The sequence below is a fragment of the Equus caballus genome, chromosome 2, assembly GCF_041296265.1.
Source record: "Equus caballus isolate H_3958 breed thoroughbred chromosome 2, TB-T2T, whole genome shotgun sequence".
NCBI classification, from domain to species: Eukaryota; Metazoa; Chordata; class Mammalia; order Perissodactyla; family Equidae; genus Equus; species Equus caballus.
The window spans coordinates 62776016-62798451 of NC_091685.1; the positions used below are offsets into that span (position 1 = coordinate 62776016).

General features: G+C 47.1%; 1 protein-coding gene across 2 annotated transcripts in view; it reads right to left on the bottom strand.

Annotated features, from left to right (window-relative positions):
- The window catches only part of SCARA5 (scavenger receptor class A member 5), a 114939-nt gene that overhangs the window by 64897 nt on the left and 27606 nt on the right, over nt 1-22436 (bottom strand). For both annotated transcript variants that reach the window (XM_014737808.3, XM_023636203.2), the window contains exon 3: nt 18461-18589. In XM_014737808.3, coding sequence (XP_014593294.2) covers nt 18461-18589 — 129 coding nt within the window. The remainder of the gene's footprint in view (nt 1-18460; nt 18590-22436) is intronic.

Genomic DNA, 22436 nt, shown 5'->3' on the forward strand with positions numbered 1-22436 from the left:
TGGGCCTCGATCTTCTCACCTACAGATGGGGATAATGGCATCTACCTCACACAGCGTGTGTGAGGATCAAGTGAAATAATGGGTGTGGAATATAGTACTACTGTGATGTCATGGGGGCACCGGTGGTGAGGATGGCAGCTGCCATGTGGGAAGGTGGGGGCCTTGGGCTGCTCGGGAATCGGGCCTTGTGTGCCTCATGATAACTCAGAGTGCGAGGGAGGCAAGAAGAGTGCAGGCTGGCAATAACACACAACTCGCCCCCAGCTGACCTCCTTCGACCTTGATCATATCCCATGGAAGAGCTTTTCTCTGCGGAAACTGTTATGCTCACAGGGATGGGAACTAGGTGGGAAAACGCTCTGCCTGCCAGTGTTTCAGCTCTGCATCCTCCCCTACAGGCAGCCTGGGCAAGGATGGGGTGGTAGAAATGGGTGTGGCTCCTGAAGAGGAGCTGGGGGCTGCAGTGGGGTGGCACACGAGAGGAGCCTCTGCCCCAGACACCGAAGGAAGTGCTACTGCAGAAAGAACTGTCGCTGGAGTGACTTGGCTGGGCCGATGGGGCTGCCACTCATGAAGGAGCAGGCTGGTCCTGGGCAGGTCTGGGGCCACCAACAGGGTTCCCAAGCAGACGCTGGGGAAGGCCCAGTAAACATGCTCAGCAAACCATCGTTCCTCACAGTGAGACCTGAGCTGACAGCAACGCCACCCGCTGGCTGCCTCTGAGCTGAGTCCTCGCAGCAAGGGGAGGTCCAGATCCACCAAGGAGGGCAAGGGCTTAGCACATCGGCACTGCCAACTGGAGCCCAGCCCCTGGGTCTGAGGCAGTGACACCAACACATTCCTTGCCATTAAATCACCCAAGTCTGGGCTTTGACAAGAGCCAGACCTCGGAGGTGCCAGAAACACGTACGCCTACCCAGAGCCTGGTCCAGGCCCCTGCCTTGTGAGGGGAGCCTCGGCCCCACTTTGCCCCTGGGTGGTCCTGTACCACAGTGGGCCTTGACATCCCAGCTGGGGATGCTTGGGGACACCCCAGCCTGAACATCCAAGTTCCATCCTCCCATTCCTCGGTGGGGGCCCTGCACCTGCAGACAGCTCCCACTTTGCCACCCTCCAGCCAGCAGTGAGATTTGCCCTCAGTTGGACGATCTAAAGGCTCTGGAGGAAAACTGGGCATGAAAATTTCCTTCAGGGCAGGAAATTCCAGGGCCAGGGCTGGAGCACGGCCCAGAAGGAGGGGGTCATGGGCTCCAGAGGGCTTGTTCTGTCAGTCCTTAGGACTCCTCACCTTGTGGGATGGGATGTGACCAGATGAGGGACTGAGTGGGGACCTCTAAAGTATGGGGACAGGGCAGGGGCTCCACTCCATTTGCCTGGGTCTCAAGGCAATACTAACCTTGTCCATCCTCAGCAATGCCCAGGAACCCCAAGGCTGATTTTTACCCTTGAATGTATATTAACAGATACCATCCATGCACTCATTCAGCTAAGCCCATTGAGAGCTGCATAAAATGCCTATTTGAGCACTAGCTCTGAGAAAAAAATAGGTTAGTGTGGACTAAGCATCTTATTATGTAGCCCACACCAGGAACTACTGTGATATTACCATGTATGGGACTCCGTCCCAAGAGGAATGGTGGGTGCTTAAGTACATTGTCTCATTCAAGGGGCACTACATTACTCAGGGGATGGCATTAAGACCCCCACTTTACAGATAAGCAAACTGCACCTCAAAGAGGTTAAGTAATTTGCCCAAAGTCGCAGAGTAAAATGGAGCAGAATGAGATTGGATCCCAGGTCCGTGTAATTCCAAAATCTAGGCTAATGTGGATGATACACAGGTGTTCAGATATGGCCCCTGCCCTCGCGGAGGTCACAGTATAGTGGGGAGTCAGATAGAGACCGCCAGTCTTAATACGAGAGCAAGATGAAAGATGCGCTACGTGGATGCAAAAGGGAACGCCAGGGAGCAGGTGCCATGGTTCCTTTCTAGGACCTAGAATTTTTCAGAGCTGATGGGACTTCGAAAGTTGAGTCCCAAAATTGCCAACCTGGAGTCCCAGATATAACCTCTAAAGAGCCCCAAAGTAGAAATGGGTTTTCTAGGCAGCCAATGACTAGTGACCATTGATATGTCAAATGATCAGGTCCCTGAGGCTCCCAGGGGCAAGGCCTCCTGCCCAAGGTAATACAGCCAGTGGCAATGCTGGGGCTGAGAGCTGGAGATCAGACCACCAGTGTGGGGGCCTGTCCTCCTGGTGCAGCTGCTGACCTGCCCTTGGTCACAGGGTAAGGCAGAGGATGGAACCTGATCTGCAATGTGAACACCACCCCCCCACCCGCTGCCTCAGGCCACCCAGAGGGCTGCACTGGTATACAGGAGCTGGGGACCAAGGAAGCCAGGTCCTTCCTCTTTCCCATGGGTGGGGGTGTGTTGCATATAATTTTAATTTCCTATATTCTGCTGTTTTGGCATCTTAAAAAAACCTTCCTGGCTGGAGAGAGATTGCCCCTTCCTGGGCTTCCCAATTCTTGGGGATCCCAAAGGGCGCAGCCCCGAGCATGTCTTTGACATGCAAATGAACCCAGTCCAGAGCCTCACCTCTTCCATCTGGCCTGTGCACCGCGGGAGGCAATTTTCCTCTGTCCTAATCACCCCAGGGCCAAACACCAGGCAATTCAAGACCACCTACAGCCCCAAACCCAACAAAATGATTCAAACTAGCCAATCCTAAACCTAAACTGTTTATCCTGCCCTGCCTTACCTTTCTCGCAGAAACCCTAATAAAGACCATGGCCTAAGTGCTCCCCTCACCCCTGTCTTCTGCCTCCCGGCCACCTGGTGCCTCCCCATGCAGCCCTGCGTGGTATGCCGTGCCTCCTGTCTCTAGGACCTGTGAGTGCAATAAACTTTGTTTTCCTGAGCCTCTCCTCTGTCTCCTCTTGTGGCCACACCTGATGGACCATCTCATGAAAGAATACAGAATAGGGAGGCCCCCTGAGATTTAACAGGAGAAGAGGGAGCCCAACAGCTTCTTCCTTTCCAAACTTTTCACCAGAGAAGTGTACTTTCCTGCTGATCATTCCCTGGTATCCTGGATTGGGTAGGCTGCCCCTAAATTCATGTCTACCCAGAGAAGCTGTGATGTGACCTTATTTGCAAATAAGACCCCCAAAATAAGATGTACTCAAGTTAAGTTAAAGTCATAGTGGATTAGGGTGGGCCCTAAATCCGATAGGCCTGGTAGCCCTATAAGAAGAGGGTAGTTGGACACAAAGACACAGAGACACAGGAATAAGGCCATGTGCAGATAGAGGCACAGATTATAGAGATCCATCTACAGGCCAAAAAATACTAAGCGACAACTACCAGAAGCTAGAAGAGACAAGGAAGGGCTCTCCCCTAGAGCCTCTGGAAGGAGTATGGCTCTACCTATACCTTGATTTTGAACTTCTAGCCATCAGAACTGTGAGAAAATAAATTCCTGTTGCTCTAAGCCACTCAGTTTGTGGTGCTTCATTTTGACAATCCTAGGAAACTGATCCACCTGGGGAGCCATTTTTTGACTAGCCCAAAGTTGGAATACGAGGGTGGACTCTCCTGCCTTTGCTGCCACCACCTAAGGCCGTGGGCTGAGATCCACAAAGCATGGCTTCCCTTGGCCCTGAGCCCTCAGCTGGTCATTGTGACACATACCCAACTCCTTTTGGGACCAGGCAAAGGCCAAGCTTGGGTAACAGAATGGGGCCTTTGGTAATAAGCCACAACGAGACAGAAGGTGATGGGAACTCTTTTTTAGCACAACAGGGCATGGAATTATCACTTAGAGCAGGGCCCTTTCGCAGGATAAGGTCTGATGCACACAGATATCTGACCCAGAAGCAGAACCAGCCAGGGATGTTTTTCCTGATCCTTGTTACGAACTGAACTGTGTTCCTCCCAAGGTCATATGTTGAAGCCCTAAGCCTGCTGTGACTGTATTTGGAGACAGGGCCTTTAAGGAAGTAATTAAGGTGAACTGAGGTTGTAAAGATCGGGCACTAATCCAATAGGACTGTGGAATTATAAGAAAAGGGAGAGACACCAGGGATGCACAAGCACAGAGGAAGGGCCATGTGAGGACAAGCGAGAAGCCATCTGTGAGCCAGAGAGAGGCCTCAGGAGAAAGCGAGTCTGCCGCCACCTTATCTCGGACTTGCAGCCTCCTGACTGTGAGAAAATACGTTTCTGTTGTTTCGGACACCCAGTCTGTAGTATTGTGTTATGGCAGCTTGAGCTGACTAACACCATCCTGTTCCCTCTTTCTGCAGTCTAGTCCAGAGGGAAACCAGATGGCCTGAGGTTGACAACCAGGACCAAAGGCAATGAGGAAGCGGTGGGCTGGCTGGGATGGTTTGGGATGGTAGAGTCGGGTGCAGAGCGGAGAGATCTCAAAGACCCAGGCAGGGGGCCCTGGGGCCAGGTATTCAAAGCAACAGGGAGGCTCCCTGAAGGGTCAGGAAAGGGACACATCTAGTGGCCCCAAAGTCCAGAGTGAAGGGACACAGGTGACATGCTGCTGGAGCCCTTTCCTCTCCCACCCAGAGGGTGCTCTCTAGCACTGTCCAGAAGTCAGCTGGCTGTATGGAAAAAAGTAGGGACTAGAGTGCTCAGAGCATGCACAAATATGCACAAACGTGCACGAGGTGGTGGAAGCTGCAAAAGCTAATACGTCAGGACACAAGGGTCACAGCACCGAAGCGTGCACCTAACCTGAGAGAAGGTAGCGCTGTGTGTGTCAGGTGGTAGTCACCCTTGTGGCCGGTCGGTGGGCATGTAAACTGGTGCAGCCACTATGGAAAACAAGTAGGGAGGATCTTGCCATGCGTGACAACATGGATGAAGCTAGAGGGCGCTACGCTAAAGGCCAGACACAGGAAAACAAATACTGTCTGACCTCACTTAAACGTGCAGTCTAAAAAAGTCAAACTCAGGGGCCGGCTCCGTGGCCGAGTGGTTAAGTTTGTGCGCTCTGCTGCGGCGGCCCAGGGTTCAGATCCTGGGCGCGGACATGGCACTGCTCATCAGGCCACGTTGAGGCGGCGTCCCACATCCCACAACTAGAAGGACCTGCAACTAAGATATACAACTGCATACAGGGGGGGTTTGGGGAGATAAAGCAGAAAATAAAATAAAATAAAATAAAATAAAAAAGTCAAACTCATAAAAGCAGAGAGCGGAATGATGGTCTCCAGGGGCTAGGGTGTGGGGGACAAGGGGAGAAGGCGGTCAAAGGGTTAGAGTTGCAGTTGTGCACAGTGAATAAGTTCTGGAAATCTAAGGTACAGCATGATGACCATAGTTAATACTGTATTGTATGCTTGAAATTTGCCGAGAGAATACATCTTAAGTGTCCTCACCGCATACACACAAATCATAACTATGTGACATGATGGTTTTGTTAATTAGCCTGATTGTGGTGATCATTTCATAATGTGTATGTATTTCAAAATATCAAGTTGCATATCTTAAATATATACAATTTTTATTCGTCAATTATACATCAATAAAGCTGGGAGAAAAGCTAAAGGAAAAAAGAAATCAGTTTAAACAGAAATTTGGAGCATTTGACTTTACTCCCAAATAATGACTTTATTCCCAAAGAAGGTAGAAGTTATTTAAAAAAAAAAAAAAAAGCAAACCAGTGAGCATGGGGAGCCCAGAGAGGCGCCAGGAAGCATGTGTCTGGGGCTGGGTGCCTGGGGCCCCTAAGGAGGGAGCGCAGGAATTCAGGGCTTCCAGGGAATCAGGAGTCTGGGGCATCTGGAGGCTTGAGTGCAAGTCCCCACTGGGCACAGAGGCGTGGGAAGGCCTGGGCGGGACGCTTCCCCACCCTGGGCCTCAGTCTCATTTACAAAGTTGAGGCCAGGACTAATGCTTCCAGCTCTGGTTTTATTGGTCACTCGGCAGGCCCCTCCCTTGCTGTGTGCCCTTGGGCACTTGCCCAGCTTCTCCATCTGTGGCAGGAGTGTCTTCTAGTCCCCGACTCCAGGGAGCCTCTGCTGGCAGCCACCTGGGACCGGACAGGGGCAGCGCTGGCGCACGTTTGGAGACTCAACAGGGAGAGACCTACTGGCCCCACCTGAGGGTGTGCCGGTGGCTCCGGGCAGCCCAGGGCTGTGTGCTGTGTTCTCGGGCTTACAGAAGGATTCCATGGCTTTTTAAATGGGTGGTTTTATTAAAACTCCAACAACATTAGAGGAAATTGAAAGAGAAGAAATTGTACCAAGAAGCTTCCCGGTGGACCGCAGTTGTTTGCATGTCTCCGAGCTGCCTCCCACCCTTCCTCCCTTCGTATGCACATCTGCTTGCACAACTGCACCCTGAGTGCACACGCAATTGGGCAGTCTTTTTCCATTAACACGACTTCATAAACATTTTCTCATGTTGCTTCATAGCTATCACTCGGAATGGCTGTGTAATATTCCTTTGTGGTGATTTACCACAATTTAGCCAAACAACCCCCTCAGGTTGGACATTTAGGTTTTTCCCAGTCTTGAGTGGTCATGAATAACGTTGCTAAGAGTTTTGTACACATGCTATTTTCTTTCTTTGTAATCGTTTCCTTCAGACAAATGGAGTAGGATTTCTGAGCCAAAGGATATAAATGGCTTTTTGGATCCTGAAAGAACACTGACTTCCTCAAGGCAATTTGCTCATTTATTCGTGCTCAGGGGCCATGGCTAATGGTCAGGGAGAAGTGTTAACGGGTAAATAAGAGAGCCTTTCTTCGACTCCTCCCCAAAAGATAAAGTTTTTCCAAAACTCTGCCTTTTTGTTATTATTACTTTCAGATAATATGCTGAAATGATTCACGAGGACAGCTGGCCAGACCCCATCGTTGTTGACAACAGCAAGAAGAGAAACAAAGGCCTTTGCAGGAGGACTCCCTCCCAGAGCAACGCGGCATGGCCAGGGTTCTGTGTGACTCCTCCACCTCCCACCCTGGGACCCAGCACCATGGCCTCCTGAAAGTCACTCGGGACACCTTCTTCACTGCCACCCCCCCCACCTTATTCATGTGGGTGCTAAGTGGGAGAAGGGGCTCCAAAGATGAGGTAGGGATCTCTGTGACAAGGGGGGCTGGCTCCAGGTAGCCCCACTAGATGACAGCTGACCTCAGACTGATGTTCTCATCAGAGAGGAGCATTACAGGGGACCGTTGGGAGAGGCCACTCATGTTCCCTGAGCTGGAGGAGAGCTGGGGCCTGCTTCTCTTCTAAAACTTTCTGGGTTGGGGAGGCTATGGAATTGGACCACATCAGCAGGGTGAGACAGGAATGCAGGGAGGGGCCACACAGCCCCACCCCCATCCCCACCCCACCCCAGGCCCCAGTTCTCTACGTCCCTTGGATTGCTCCAAAAAGGATGTCAGGGAATGTGGGGCTCTCACGAAGGATCACAGAGAAGGGCAGGAGTTCCAGGGATGCCCGCCAGCCATCAGGCCACGCTGGGCAGCTCAGCTGGAAGGACAGTTGTAGCCAAGAAGACGCAGATTTCCCATCTCTGAGAGAGGTCTCAGAGATGGAAGGCATGGGGTGAAGCTGGACATTATCCTAACAAGACCAAACACACCATCTGCCTGGAGGCCACAATAAGGAGTTACTAGCCTCTGCTGGAACAAGAGAGAAACTAGGGAGGGCCACCTCCCACCATCACTACCACCAACACCACTGCAGACTTGAGACTGGCGGATTACGTGAGAAGCTCTTGGCCTTGACATCTTTCCTCCCGGGCCCTCCAGCCACATATTTGAGACATGCTTATACTAGAAACTTATTCATTGTGTATCTGAAATTCCAATTTATCAGGGCATCCTGTATTTTTAGTTGCTAATTCTAGCACCTCCACCTGGGAGGCAGTTGGAGGGTCCAGGTGAGAGACGATGGAGCCCACCAGGACTTGCTGATGGAGTGCCCATGGGAGGTGGGGAGATAAATCTAGGAGGACTCCTTGGTTTTTGGTTAATACAGCTGGGTAGATCATGTTGTCCTTTATAGAGATGGAAAAGAATGGAGAGAAACAAGTTTGGGAGGGAAAATCAAGAGTTCTGTTCACATGTTGAGTTTGAGATGCTTATTAAATACCCAAGTGGAAACAACACAAGTGGGAAATTAAACATATTAGTGTAGCATTCAGGGCAAAAGTCAGAGGTGAAGTCAGAGATGGAATTTGATGGAGATCATGAGGAAGAGAGTTCAGTTAAAGAAGAGAAGGCGGCCAAGGACTGAGCTCCTAGGGACTCCAAGATTTCGAGGTGAAGCAGGCGCAGCGCTGCAGCAACGGAGACTAATCGGTTGCTCCACTGCCTTAATATGAACTTCTCAGAATATTTTACTACCTCTGTTTTGAGATTTACAGGGCATCCTTCATGGAGCCCCTGTTGTAAGCCAGGCATTGCGCAAGGCACTTATGTGTCATCTCAGGGAATCGTCACAATACCGACAAGTGATCACCTTGTCCCCATTTTAATGGCTTTTTAAAAATGAGGCTTAAATAACCTCCCCAGGTCACAACTCATAAAAGATCAAGCTGATATCTGGATGCAGGTTTGCCTTGTTCCAAAATGTCTGTTCTTTGCTCTCCACTGTGTTTTATAGTTTATGTTTGCGTATCTGCTCTCCAGTTGGTGCGACCTTTACAGCAGCTCCTCCCTTTGGTCCCCTTCATATCTCGCTGTGTCTAACCCAGTGCCAGGCACATTGCTGGCACTCAACAAGGGTTTGTTGTTCTGGATTTGATGTGAGAGGGCTCCAGGCCCTTGGGCGGCGGCAGACAAGGCATGATGCCTACAGGATCATCGCAGAAATTCTAAGAGTTTATAACTCCTCTCCAAAAGGGCAGAGAACAAGAGCTTGTTCAATCTCTTGTTTGAACAAGCTTGGCTTCAATCCCAGTGCAAACTCAAAGCCATCAGTTCGTGACTAAGTCCACTTTATCATAGCTCTGGCACGTGCAGCAGAAGACAGAACCAGAAAGCAGAAGGAAAGGTAGGTTTTGAAGGTACGAGGCTGAGCCGTGACGAGGGAGATGCAAGCAGCAGAAGGAAGCAAGAGACTAACTCAAGGCCATTCCCATCTTCTTCTTGCTTAAATAAGAAAATTTCTTTTCTTAGCAAGATCTGGGTGCTGCGTTCACAGTGCCTCTAAAGTTTCCTCCAATCCTGGCTCCTTGGATGGAAATCAAAGCAGTTGACAAGTTTCTCTTGATATTTCCTATATAGCAGGGTGAAATGAGGGCTGGATTACGTACAGTTGGCAGGAGTTACAGTCAATTATAATCACCTAACAAACACTGATCATACTGACTACGGGCCATGGGCTGTTGCGGGCAGTTTACATGGATGGATTCATTCAATCCTCACCAGCACGATTGGGAGTGGGGAGTGTTATCACTTCCGCTTTATAGACAAGGACAATAACCCTCAGGAAGCTTGAATAACTTGCCCAAGGTCGCACAGTAAGTGGCAAAGCCAAGATTTGTACCCTGACACTCTGTTTCCAGCTCCCATGCACTTTGCCACTAGGCAATAAATACTGCCTCCGACAGGAGTCCAGAGTAAGAGAAGTCCTGGATTCACATGGTCCTGCTGTCCATGCTCCAGCCTCCCTCTCTCCAGCTGTGGGACTGTGGGCCAGCACAGCCACTCCTCTGAGACTCAGTCTCCTCATCCGTATACCACTGTGAACTCTTTTCTGGATCCCTTTGATTATCAGGAGGATTAGGTGAAATAAAGTATGGGAAAATTCTTTGAAAATTATAGAGTACAATCTAGAGGTAAAAGATGAAAGGGCTAATTAATGATCAATGTAAGCCTAGAGACGGAGTTGGCAAAACCTTCCTGTAAAAGACTAGAGAGTCACTATTTTAGACTCTACAGGCCGTATGGTGTCTGTCATAATTACTCAGCTCTGCTGTGGTAGCACAAGAGCAGCCATAGACAATACACAAATGAATGAGCAAGGCTGTGTGCTGATAAAACTTTATTGACAAAAACAAGCGGTGGACAGATTTGGCCCTTCGTCTAGAAGAAGGGTTCCAGGGGGATGTAGCTGAGATCGGCCCTCTGCTCTCTCCTATCTAATTATTATAATGATTTGACTGAAGACCCAGAAAGCACATTATCAAATTTGCGGGCAACCTTCCCCCATGCCCACTTTTCTCATTTCAGGGGTGGTTGGAGGCATCCATCAAAGTCAGAGAGATATGAAAGACCCCGCATCCTGGGCAGTGGAATCTTTCATGGAAAGTGAGGGTGTCGAGATTCTTTTCCTCCTTTTTTCTCCCACTCCCCTGAGCTAAGGTGAGGCTGAGGCACCTTCTGCTGGGAAAGCTCTGATAAGCTTGGGAAGGCCCACGCAGCCAAAGTGGGATGCAAGGGGAAAGCAGATTCTCAGGCTGCTGGGGGGTCTTTGAGGTGACCCCACCTCACCTCACAGGACAGCAAAGTGTGTGCATGGGCTGGCGTGCCTTTGCTCATAACCTCCTGGGAACCGTGCACGTGGCGGCAGGCTGTGGAGTGGAGATTGGGTTGGGATACTGGCTCAGACACGACTGATGACACGAGGCTGAAGGAGAAAGCTAAATGACAGATGTCCAAATCCACATTCAAATCGATCCAACAAGCTGTAATACTTGGCAGAGACCAGCGTGATGACATTTAACTGGGATCACTAACAGAATCTGCATTTAAGTTAAAGCAACACAAAACCAACAAAAGCCAGATGTACCGACATAGGTCGGAGGAGCCCTCACTAGGCACTGTTTTCTTTGAAAGAGATCCGGGGTTGGGGTGGGCTGGCGAATGGACATGATTATTAATGGCTACGTAGTATTCCACCTTTGGGGTGTGGTGTTCTGTATTACTATGAGTTGCTGCTAGAAGAGTTCACACAGATTTAGGCTCCATCAGCATACGTGGAGTGTCCAGATCAAAGTTAGCCACAGCCCAGCACACATGCAGTACTGTGTCTAATTCCACTGACCACTCAAACCTGCACCTTGTTGAGTGGGGATGGAAGGTGGGGTATGGCCATTATGTTGAGGTGTTCAGTTTGGGCCAAACACTATCTGAGCACCTCCTGTGTGGGGGGTATCATGCTAGGACTGGGAGTACAGAGACGAACCTGACACAGCACCTTATCATCAAAGAGCCTTGTTTTGGACCAGAAGGGGAGCAAGCAGATAAATTGATAACTTCAGTATAATGTGGTGAGTGTGAAGATAGAGGCATACACACACACAGAGTTCTCCAAACCAGGTCCAATGAGCTACTGTTGAAAGTACTAGTATTTTCAACTCGCTGCAGAACAATCACAAGGATGAGGAGAAAGCCTTGTTCTGACTTGTTCCTGCAAAAGGGACTAGAACCAGCATGTGTGGGATAATCAAGGAAGATTAGGAAGAAGTTTCTGTGACTTGTGGCTGTTCTTCAGTAGAGGCAGAACACCTTGTCGGTCTGGGAAGTCAGGAGGGAAGGTCTTGCTCTGGGAGGGAGGTTGCACAAGACGTCTTCTGAGGCCCTGCCAAGCTCCTGAGTGCCACGTGGGAATGGCATCACAGAGCTGGCTCGCTCACTCCCTCCCCAGAGGAGCCACAGTGCTGACAACACTATCCTATTTCTTGGCGTACTGAGCCCTGCGCTGTCATGGCAAGCCCAGGATCACCCAGACAAAGTCTCCAGGCTTCCCCTGTGTGTTTATTAGAAATGTGTGGGCCATGGGCACATGCCCTCCCACCACACCAAGCACACAATTCTCTCCGTTTGTGGACAAAACCACTGGGTACTCAGGCTAAAAGAGTAGGTTTCTAATCCTTTGCTATTCTGACAGCAAAATCCCTCGGATTATTCCAATAATGATGATGATAATAATAATATCTAACATTAATTGAGTACTTTTTACGTGCCAGGCACTACGAGTTTTCATGTATTAATTAATTAATCACAACAACCCTTGGGTTAGGTACTATTTCATCCCATTTGATAGATGAGGAAACTGAGGATTTGAGAAGTTAAATTATTTGCCCCAAGATTATAGAAGCTTTCAATGGCACAGCCCGGATTTGAACTTAGAGGTTTACCCTCAAAGCCCATAGCCTGAAGAGAATATAGCTATTTTCTTAGAATGTCTGAAAGACACACAGAGTAATAGAGCTATCATTTAGCCCATTGTTTTTCAGATGATGGTTTGTATCCTGTTCGTGGACCATGAAATAAATGTACGGGTTGTGACTAGTTTTTGAAAAATGAATAGAATAGAAAATCATCAGCATTCATCCCACATTTAAGATGATTTCAGTTATGTGTTTATATGTGAACTAGCTGTGACGTAAAATATATTTCTTAATGTAGGTCACGGTCAAAACTTTGAGGAACTGATCTAGTTTAACCTGCTCATTTTACAAATAAGTGTCCTAAGGTTCAGACAGCAAAGTGATTTTTCCCAAGGTTATAGAGTGTTAATGGATGAGCTGGGAATGGACCAAACTTTTTCTCTCAGTTCACATTATCAAGCTTAATTGACTGCAAAGAAAAGCAAGAAAAACATGAGTAATAATGCTAACAGTAGTGGTAATACTAAGACTATAAAAACAACAATGATGGCTACTACTTCTATCGTGCATACTGTATGCCAGGCACTTTCCTAAGAGCTTTAGATATATTCACTTATTTAACTCTCATAACAACCCAATGAGGTGGGTATACTTCTTTCTCCAATTCTCAGATGGGGAAACTCAGGCACAGAAAGCTCAAGTAACTTGGTCAGTGTCACATAGCTGGTAATGGAGAAAGGGGATTTCAAACCAGACAGGCGGGTTTGAGTCCATGGTTCAAACACTATGGTTGAAAGTCCATGGTGTTAACCAGTATAAGGTACTCCGTGATCCTGCCTGTCTTAATATTTTCCCTAGATGCTATAATGCCAATCCAGTACATACTATGGTGTGTGTGTATTGATATAATTAATTATACACCTACTTCTTTGACTAGCCACATGTTCTTGAGTGGTGATTCCATATTTACCATGTCATTCGATACTTGGCTAAGACTGAAATAATAACCTTTTTCCAAAAATAAGATCCCCTCTACACTTCCTTGTCTCTGTCATTCATTTACTTAGTCATTCATCCATTCACATATTAAAAAACATCATGAACTTGCAGAGAGTAGACAGAATATTTTTTAAAAGACAAAACTGTGCATAACACCCTTTCTTGTTCCAAGAAGGATTAAGACAGTTTACAAGGACACATAAAATAGACGAAGATAAGAGTAGATGAGAACAAGATGAAGGAAGAACAAGTTGGAGATGCTAAATGAGGCAGGAATGAGACCCACAGAAAAATGCTTTCCCTAAAGTCTGGGCACTTGCTGTGGGGGGACCACAGATCTGTCTCCAGGCTTTCGTTTTAATCACCTTCAAATTCATACACCTTAGAATGGATGACAACTAACTCTCAGTTTGCATTAATTACTTCCTTGAAAGCGATTTTACTTACTTTCACATTCACAGTCTCCCAAAGGTTCAAACAAACTAAGTTCTCAAGGAAAGCATACCTCCTTCTGAGACTAGGGCAGAAAATGGTTTCCCCATGGGCCCTCTTAGTTGACACCGTGTAATGGAATGAACCACATCCTCAACAGCACCCTTGCAACAAGCACAGGATGGGCTTTCACGGTGCTGTTTCTCACAGAATGTCCCAATAAAGGCCAAAGGCATCACACCCTTAATTCCAAGATGCATGATGGTGTCAGTAATCTGTCACATCCATGGACATGGGCTCTGAGCACACTGTTCTCTGATTGCGAGTCAGGGACAGACCTACTTGAAACAAGATGATCAGAAAAAGGGGTGCTCAGTTCAGACAACATTTGGATCACTCAGTGTTCAGCCCTTCCCAGGCTGAGGCCTCCCTAACCCCTCCAGCTCTCGGGAATCAGGCTCTCCTTTACATAATTTGGCTCATAGCATTAGCTACATCATACTGTCCTAATGGGTATGTGTGTTTATGATTTTGAAACCTCCCAGAGCAGGGATCATATCTCATGATTCTTTTTATTCCCATGCTATAGACTGAATGTTGGTGTCTCACCCAAATTCATGTGTTGAAATCCTACCCCCTAATTTGATGGTATTAGGAGGTGGGGCCTTTGTGATGTGATTAAGTCATGAGGTGGAACCCTCTTGAATGGGATTAGTGCCCTTATAAAAGAGCCCCCAGAGAGCTCCCTCACCGCTTCCACCAAGCGAGGACAGTGAGGGAAGACGGCCTTCTATAAATGAGATCCAAGAGAGTGAGATCCAAGAAGCAGGATCTCACCAGACACCAAATCTGCCAGCACATTGATCTCAGACTCCCAGCCCCCAGAACCATGAGAAATCAATGTTTGTTGTTTAAGCCACTCTGTCTATGGAAGTTGATTACAGCAGCCTGAATGGACTAAAACACCAGGGCTTGTTCCCTTGCTGGCACCCACTGAACACTCATGCACAAGTTAAGCACTTATTGAGGATGATGGCAACGTCTGACTGCTGCTGTTAAGAGAGGATTAAATTAAGGTGGGAGAGGAGACCATGTTTCACCAGGAACTCTCCCTGGTCCTGTTCTGTAGTCCACATTAGCTGTAATACTCCAGTTTCCCACCAAATTAGAACCCCAGAAGTTTGCACTTCCCCTTTCTGCTGTTTCATTTTTGCAGTGGAAATTCAAATTCCTCAATAGAGTCATGACAGGAAAGGGAAGAAAGAGGTAGTTCCTGATGATGTTTGTCACTATGGTGATGTCCCAGAACAGTCACAGGTAAGATTGATTCTCCTCTAACCCTTAACCTTCATCACAGAGAACATCTTCCCTAAAGTGCTAGACTGAGGACCTCCTGACCACGTGACCAGCCAATCTCAATTCTCCTGTTCATGAACTTAAGCCTGATAGTCTATATTGTCCAAAAATGAGTCTGGAACAGAACAAAAACATAATAGGGAACCATCAGCCCAGGTACTAAACAAAATGGGTTGAAGAGATAGAAAGACTTAGAAGAATTTGGGAGTAGAAAGAATGGACTCAGTCTGCCTCCTTGGAAGATGATGTGGGCATAGAACCCAGCGATGGTGTGGGAGTATCCGAGGAAAGTCCCAAGAGGATGCTGGTCAGGAATGGGTAGTTAGATGAGGGGTAGAAAGCCCAACTGAGATAATAATTTGGGCAATGGCTGGATTAACCTTCTGACAGAGGAAATTGGGATGATGCATAAACACAAGGTACAGTATTGGCTTTTTATTTTGAATACTTAGATAAAGAGATGAATTCAGAAGTCCCATGTGAACAGTAAGAAGAAGCATTTGTACTCCCATCAGATGTTACCAATCAGATATTCAGACATGGCACTGGGTTGCAGTGGATAATCTTGTCACCCAGTTGTGAAATGTATGAGCTTTGTGTCGATGAGGAGGTTTTGAAGTCTAAGAGTGGTTCAAAAAGAATTCCTCCTGTTTTAGTCAGCTAGAGCTGCTATAAAAAATACCACAGACTGAGAGGCTTAAACAGCAGACATTTATGTTATTGTCACAGCTGTGGAGGCTGCGAAGTCCCAGATCAAGGTGTGGGCAGATTCAGTTGTTGGTGACAGCTCTTTTTCTGGCTTGCAGATGGCCCCTTCTCACTGTGTCCTCACCTGGTGGAGAGACATCTCTCCCCCTCCTTTCTCTCCCTTTTTCTCTCTCTCATGCCTCTTCTTATAAGGGCACTAATCTCACCATGAGGGCCCTACCCTCATGACCTAATTACCTCCAAAGACCCAACTTCCAAATACCATCACTTTGTGGGGTTAGAGCTTCAACATATAAATTTGTGGGGGACACAATTCAGTCCGTTGTACCTCCTGTACAAGGTGACCTCAGCAGGGCAGTGGAGAGCACGTTTTACCCAAGATGGGGAAGTGGCCACAGCAGGATACCTAACAGAAGGCCAGGCAAGCTCTGGTTTATGCTGAACCATGGATCTCCTCACCATCTTGGTATTTTCCAAAAGGGAGCCTCACTGGAGGTCTTCAATCAGGGTAACCTGAAGAAACCTCCCACCTAAGGTGAGGCAGGACCTCCTTGAAGAACCCCAGACTTGTCCACCACATTCCTAAGTCCCCTCCCTAGGGAAGAGGTAGCTGGTGACTGTATTCTTTCACTGGTCACTCTCACTAAGCCTCTCCCAGAGGCCAACATGATTTTCCAGACAAGAAACTGGGGAGGTGACAGTGGCCATGCCACAGAGCCAAGAGATAAAGCATGATGCTCTGCTTCATCAGATCAATTCCAATCCACCCAAAATTTTTACTCCACACAGAGAATCTGGGACTCAGAAACTTCAGGTTCAAAGGCGATCTTGATTAAAATCCTCCCCAGGTTTCCACGTGGAACAACCAAGGAAGCAAGGCAACATTGTCATCAGATTGGGAAACTATGTTTCACCCTCTTTTCTGAAACTTCCCGGATGTCATCATAAATCCCATTCAAACTCCAAGCCAAGAGAAAAATCTGCTGTGCAGCATGCTGGACAGCACAGCTTGTTAGAACTCTCCTCTATTTTGAATGGAAATCTGTCTCTTTACAAAATCCACCCATTCGTCTAGTTCTACCATCTGAGGCCACACAGAATACGTCTGCCCTTTTCCACGTGTCAGCCCATCAGACACCGGAAGAGACCTTTCATTACTCTACAAGTCTTCTCTTCCCCTAGAGATGATGCCCTTCCAGGCCTCCCAGGCCTCCAGAGCCCTGCCCCAGGGTCCCCACCAGCCTGGCTCTCTCCTAGAGACCCTCTTCTGTAACCTAAAAGTTCCTGTTTAGCAGAGTACTTGTAATACCATAGCCCAGCTTTCCGGCTGGGGTGAAACACTTTCCAAACATTCTGGAAATTTGTTATGGTCGTGGCTGCCAAGCCCACAAAACCCAGATTCCAATCTCTCACAGAGCAGCCCAAGAACATGTCCAAATCAGCCTCTGGCTGGACATCATCCTTTGGTCCTTGGGATGAATCATGAGTTTTTCTCATTGTTGCTGTTGGCTACTCTCCCAGGTCAATGGTTGGCGGGACAGACACCACCCCTAATGGTGCCCTTTGCCCCGAGTGTTGAAACCTGAGGGTGAAGGCAGCATTGACCATCCCATCACAGGGCCCAAGAACGATTCTCACTGGATAGGAAGTGAATCAAGACCAGGGAGGTCCTGGGCATCTGCCTCAGGATTGCCAGCGAAAGGTTATCAGCAAGAGCTTAACCTCCAGATTCTGGCCTAGAGTTAACCAAAGGACCTCACCCTCAGCACTTCAAGTCAGCTCCACCTGGCCAGCAGCCTCACTCTGAGCAAGCCTCCCTCCCCCCTATCACTTCTCCATGCAACACCCACACTTTTTACTCTAGGTTACCATACCAATTGTTGTGTTGACATATCGTCCCCATCGTAGTCCCTATCGCATTCTGCCTGGAGACAGGGCTCTATCTGTGTGCTCTTGCCTCATCCTCAAGACTGGGAGCTCCTTGAGGCAAGCCCTTAGATCTTATTTAGCTGTGTCCTCAATCATGGCATGGAGCCTGGCACAAAGTAGATACTCATGTAAGACAAGTGAGGGTGAAATATAGTGATCCCTTGGCTTACTTTGTCAGCTCTACATACCTCCAGTGAGAAAAGTGGTAATTGAGCATCCCTTTCTCTGGGTGGGAGTCAGGAGAGACCATCACAGCCTCTGTCCCTATCTACTTCACCACCTCCATCGTGGTGGGGTGACCTGTGGGTGGTGAGCTGGGCTGCTCGAAGCATGGGGTCCTCCATTTGATCCCTTCCTAAGTCCATGAGCTCTGCTTCTTCCTGGCTAGAGAATGGGCTCCAAACTCCAGCTCATCACCAGCCTGGCTTGCAGACAGAAACTAGGGGGAAGAGCCTGGCTGAACTGGGTAAACCCACCCCACGCCCAATAACTACAAAAGGGCAGCAGGTTTACCATGACGCTGATTAGCCTCAGTGGCACAACGTCTCATGACTATTTTCATTGCACCCCAGGACAAGGGACCCAGCCTGCTTTGTGCACAGAGCTCCAGAGAGGCCCAATGTAATGCACACAGTGATGCGGAAAAAGTCAAGAGCCACTCAGAGCAGCTAGGTCTCTGCTCCTGGACTGAGATTTCCCAAGCTCACACAGCCCCTGCCAACTCCTCATCCCACACGAAACGGGCAATGCTGTTAAGAATCATGCCCAGTCAGAAAGATGGGTCGGCTTCCTCCTTCGTGGTTTCCGTGGTGATAAGGGCAGTGTTAGGGCTCGTGACCATGGGAATGAAGAGCGGAGGCTCCAGCTCACCAGTTCCCATCTGATCTCGCTTACTGCCTCCTGTCGCATCCTTAAAGGCCAGGACAGGAAAGGTACTCTTACCTGCTAAGATGAAGATGCCCACAAGAATCAGGAAGACTAGCAGGTAGAGTCCTAGGACAGCATGCTTCAGGGCTGACAGGGAGCCCAGCTGGGTACAGCAGCCACCCGTCCGTCGTTTGTGGCACGGACCTAGACAACAAGGAAAAAAGGCACTTGAAAACCCCAGAAGCTTTTTTCTCTTTTGGTCTCATCTCTCCCTGATGCACAGATGTTCACACTCATACACCTGCACATCTGTTATGCAGCTGTAACGATGGGGAACTTTTCAGAACCTTGACAAGCTTTTCAGCTACTAGCTCTCCTCCCACCCTCTGCACTCATGAACGAGCCAGACAGGCATGCCCGCAGCTCACATGCCCACACGAACCCACCTTCCCAGGGCCAGTGCAAGCAGCAGAGAAAGCTCAAATAGGCTGGAATATGTGTCCTTTCCAAAGCACCATTGTCCTGAGGGAGTATGGAGAAAATAACAAAGGGGTTGCAAACTCCAGTGTCTACAGTGGCCAAGGGGTGGAAATGAACAAAGTGGGCCAGGTAGGCCTGGGGAACCCAAAAGCGCATGCCCAGTCTGGAAGAGGCTGTGGTGTGCCAGATCAAAATTTTTAAGAGAAGCCAGAAGTGATTTTGAGAAATCTCCTATTGTTTTAGTGTTGACAAAGAATTTTTTTTTAAAAAAGACAAAAAGCAAAAAACACTGGGAAGTGTAAACAAAACACATTTGCATGCCAGATCTGACCACCAGTTTGCAACCTGGGTTTAGATTTCCAGAAAAACATACTAACTTCATCCTGGGCAACTATACAAGGCTCAGCAGCTTCTGGCCAAAATGCAACAGCAAAATATCAGCGCCCTACCGGACCTTATGGATCCAGCCCTTTCAGTTTGCAGATAAAGGATGTCAAATGTTAGCCGCAAACCCTGGGTGAGGACCCAGGTGCACTAACTCCTGGTCATATTTCAGCAGGATTTCTCCTTCAAGGCAGCCTTCTCATATGGCCCGTGCAGAGGCCAGGAAATTCACTAATGTCATTCGCCGTGTCAAGTGACAGTGGAAAGGAAGGGAAGCTCTCCCACCCTGACCTCCAGCAGGACAGGTAAAAATCGATAGAGGGCATTTTTTCAAAAGACGCATGCCCCTATTATGCTTATTCTCCATCTCCTGCAAGTGATAGCATGGCTCAATGGAGTGTGTCGCACATGGAGGAAGGTGTGGGAGCAGAAAAAGGTTGACAATAGATGTTGAAATAATTGATATTCAGAAATGTTTTTAAAGATGGTGTGATGTTTGTAATCCTTCGTAACTTTGCATTTGCAAGGGGGGTACTTCAGGGGCTACTTATTACCTCTCAGGTATCATTACCACCTCCAGGAGGTTTGGTCACCACAAGGGAAATGGTGGTGACCACACTGGTGCCCCGGCTCCCAAGAGTTATTGGTAATTGAGAAATATTTTCCTACTCATTTACTCCATTTTATTGAAAATACTGCTAGTAAAACAGCTAAGTTGAACTATTACGTAGTATTTCTATGAAACATTGGGTACAATTTGGAGCAAGTTGTCAAGAAATACAAATTCAATTATCATTTTCATCAACCCTTAAATGTTAGCAAATTTTGAAGAGTTAACCTGATTTTCCATTGACTTGTGCAGAGTACATCTTTCTAACTCACCCTAAATCTTGTTTTCCAGGATTTTCCATCCCTTTCCACACACTAAGATCTATAATTTGTTTTGCTCCTAAAGATGTAGGCTTCTTGTAGCATTTCATCTTTTTTTTCTTGTTTTTTCCTTATGAGAGCTGCTGGCTGTCTGGTTGCAACTTATTAGAAAAAAGTCTGTTTTCCTTGAGAGTCAGAACGGTAGGCATAGCACTGCATATTATACAAATATGAGCCATCATTACCACGCTGGTTGTTCCTGCTCTCCTGCTCTAAGCCCTGCTTCCTCTTTAGGAGATGATGAGAATGATGGCAGACTAACAGCTGGGAGGGCTCAGAAGACACCCCTGCTGAAATGCGATTATCCTTATGTTTATCCCAAATCAATCTTGGCTTCTCCACTAATTGGCTTGTTTGACACTCTTCTTATTTCCCTTGAAGATTTAATTGAGTTCAAACATATTCTGTTAACTGTTCCAGTTTCAGTGGAATCTTTTATTTCTGGTTCACTATAACAAATTGTTTTCTCAAAAAAAAAGTTGATGTAATTTTTTTGCATCTAACTTTTTTATTGAGGCACAACAAGGCGTTATAACATGCCTGAACTCGAGGCAGCCAGTTTAGTAAACTGAACGTTAATACCGTGAGGATCAAGTGCAAACCACATCCACTCACAGCTTGACTTTCAAGGCTACGTCACAATTTATAAGGTGCCAGATTAGTGCTAATTGTCGTTCAGCTTGAAATTTTTCATCTTGGGGAAGAAACCAAAAAAAATAAGGATGTCTTCCTTCCTCTAGGAGTGAAAACATTTTCCTAAACCAATCAGTCACAAGGTCAAGGACTCTTCTTCCTTTAATCCCACTAATTAGAACACCATCCTTTTATTGTTATTATTATTATTATTGTTATTAAGGTTATAATAGTTTACAGCAATGTGAAATTTCAGTTGTTCATTATTTGTCTGTAACCATGTAAGAGCTCCCTCTGTGCCCATCCCCCAAGCCCCTTCACCCTGGTAACCTGAATGACATGTCCTCTTTGTCCATGTGTTTGCTTATCTTCCATATATGAGTGAAATCATACAGTGTTTGCCTTTCTCTTCGCTTAACATAATACCTTCAAGGTCCATCCATGTAGTTGCAAATGGGATGATTTTGTCTTTTTTTATAGCCGAGTAGTATTCTATTGTGTATATATACCACATCTTCTTTATCCCATCACCAGTTGATGGGCACTTGCGTTTCTTCCACATCTTGGCTATTGCGAATAATGCTGCAATGAACATAGGGGTGCATAAGTCTCTTTGAATTTCAAGTTCTTTGATTTCAAGTTCTTTGGATAAATACCCAGTGGTGGGATTTTTAATTTTTGAGGAATCTCCATACTGTTTTCCATAGTGGCTGCACAAGTTTGCATTCCCACCAGCAGTGTATGAGGGTTCCCTTTTCTCCACACCCTCTCCAACATTTGCTATTTTTTGTCTTGGTGATTATAGCCATTTTAATGGGTGTAAGGTGATATCTTAGTGTAGTTTTGATTTGCATTTCCCTGATGATTAGCGATGTTGAACATCTTTTCTTGTGCCTATTGCCCATCTTATATCTTCTTTGGAGTAATGTCTGTTCATATCCTCTGCACATTTTTTTTTTTTTTAAAGATTTTATTTTTTTTTTTCCCTTTTTCTCCCCAAAGCCCCCCAGTACATAGTTGTATATTTTTCATTGCGGGTCCTTCTAGTTGTGGCATGTGGGACGCTGCCCCAGTGCGGTCCGACGAGCAGTGCCATGTCCGCGCCCAGGACTCGAACCAACGAAACACTGGGCCGCCCGCAGCAGAGCGCGCGAACTCAACCACTCGGCCACGGGGCCAGCCCCTCCTCTGCACATTTTTTGATTGGGTTGTTGGTTTTGTCGTTGTTCAGTTGTGTGAGTTCTTTATGTATTTTGGAGATTAACCCCTTGTCAGATATATGATTTGCAAATATTTTCTCCCAATTGGTGGGTTGTCTTTTTGTTTTGATCCTGGTTTCCTTTGCTTTGCAGAAGTTCTCTAGTCTGATGAAGTCTCACTTGTTTATTTTTTATTTTTTTTCCCTTGCCGGAATAGACGTTGCATTCAAAAAGATTCTTTTAAGATTCATATCAAAGATTGTACTACCTATATTTTCTTTTAGAAGTTTTATGGTTTCAGGTATTACTTTCAAGTCTCTGATCCATTTTGAGTTTATTTTTGTGTGTGGCATGAGATAATGGTCTACATTCATTCTTTTGCATGTGGCTGTCCTGTTTTCACAACACCATTTATTGAAGAGACT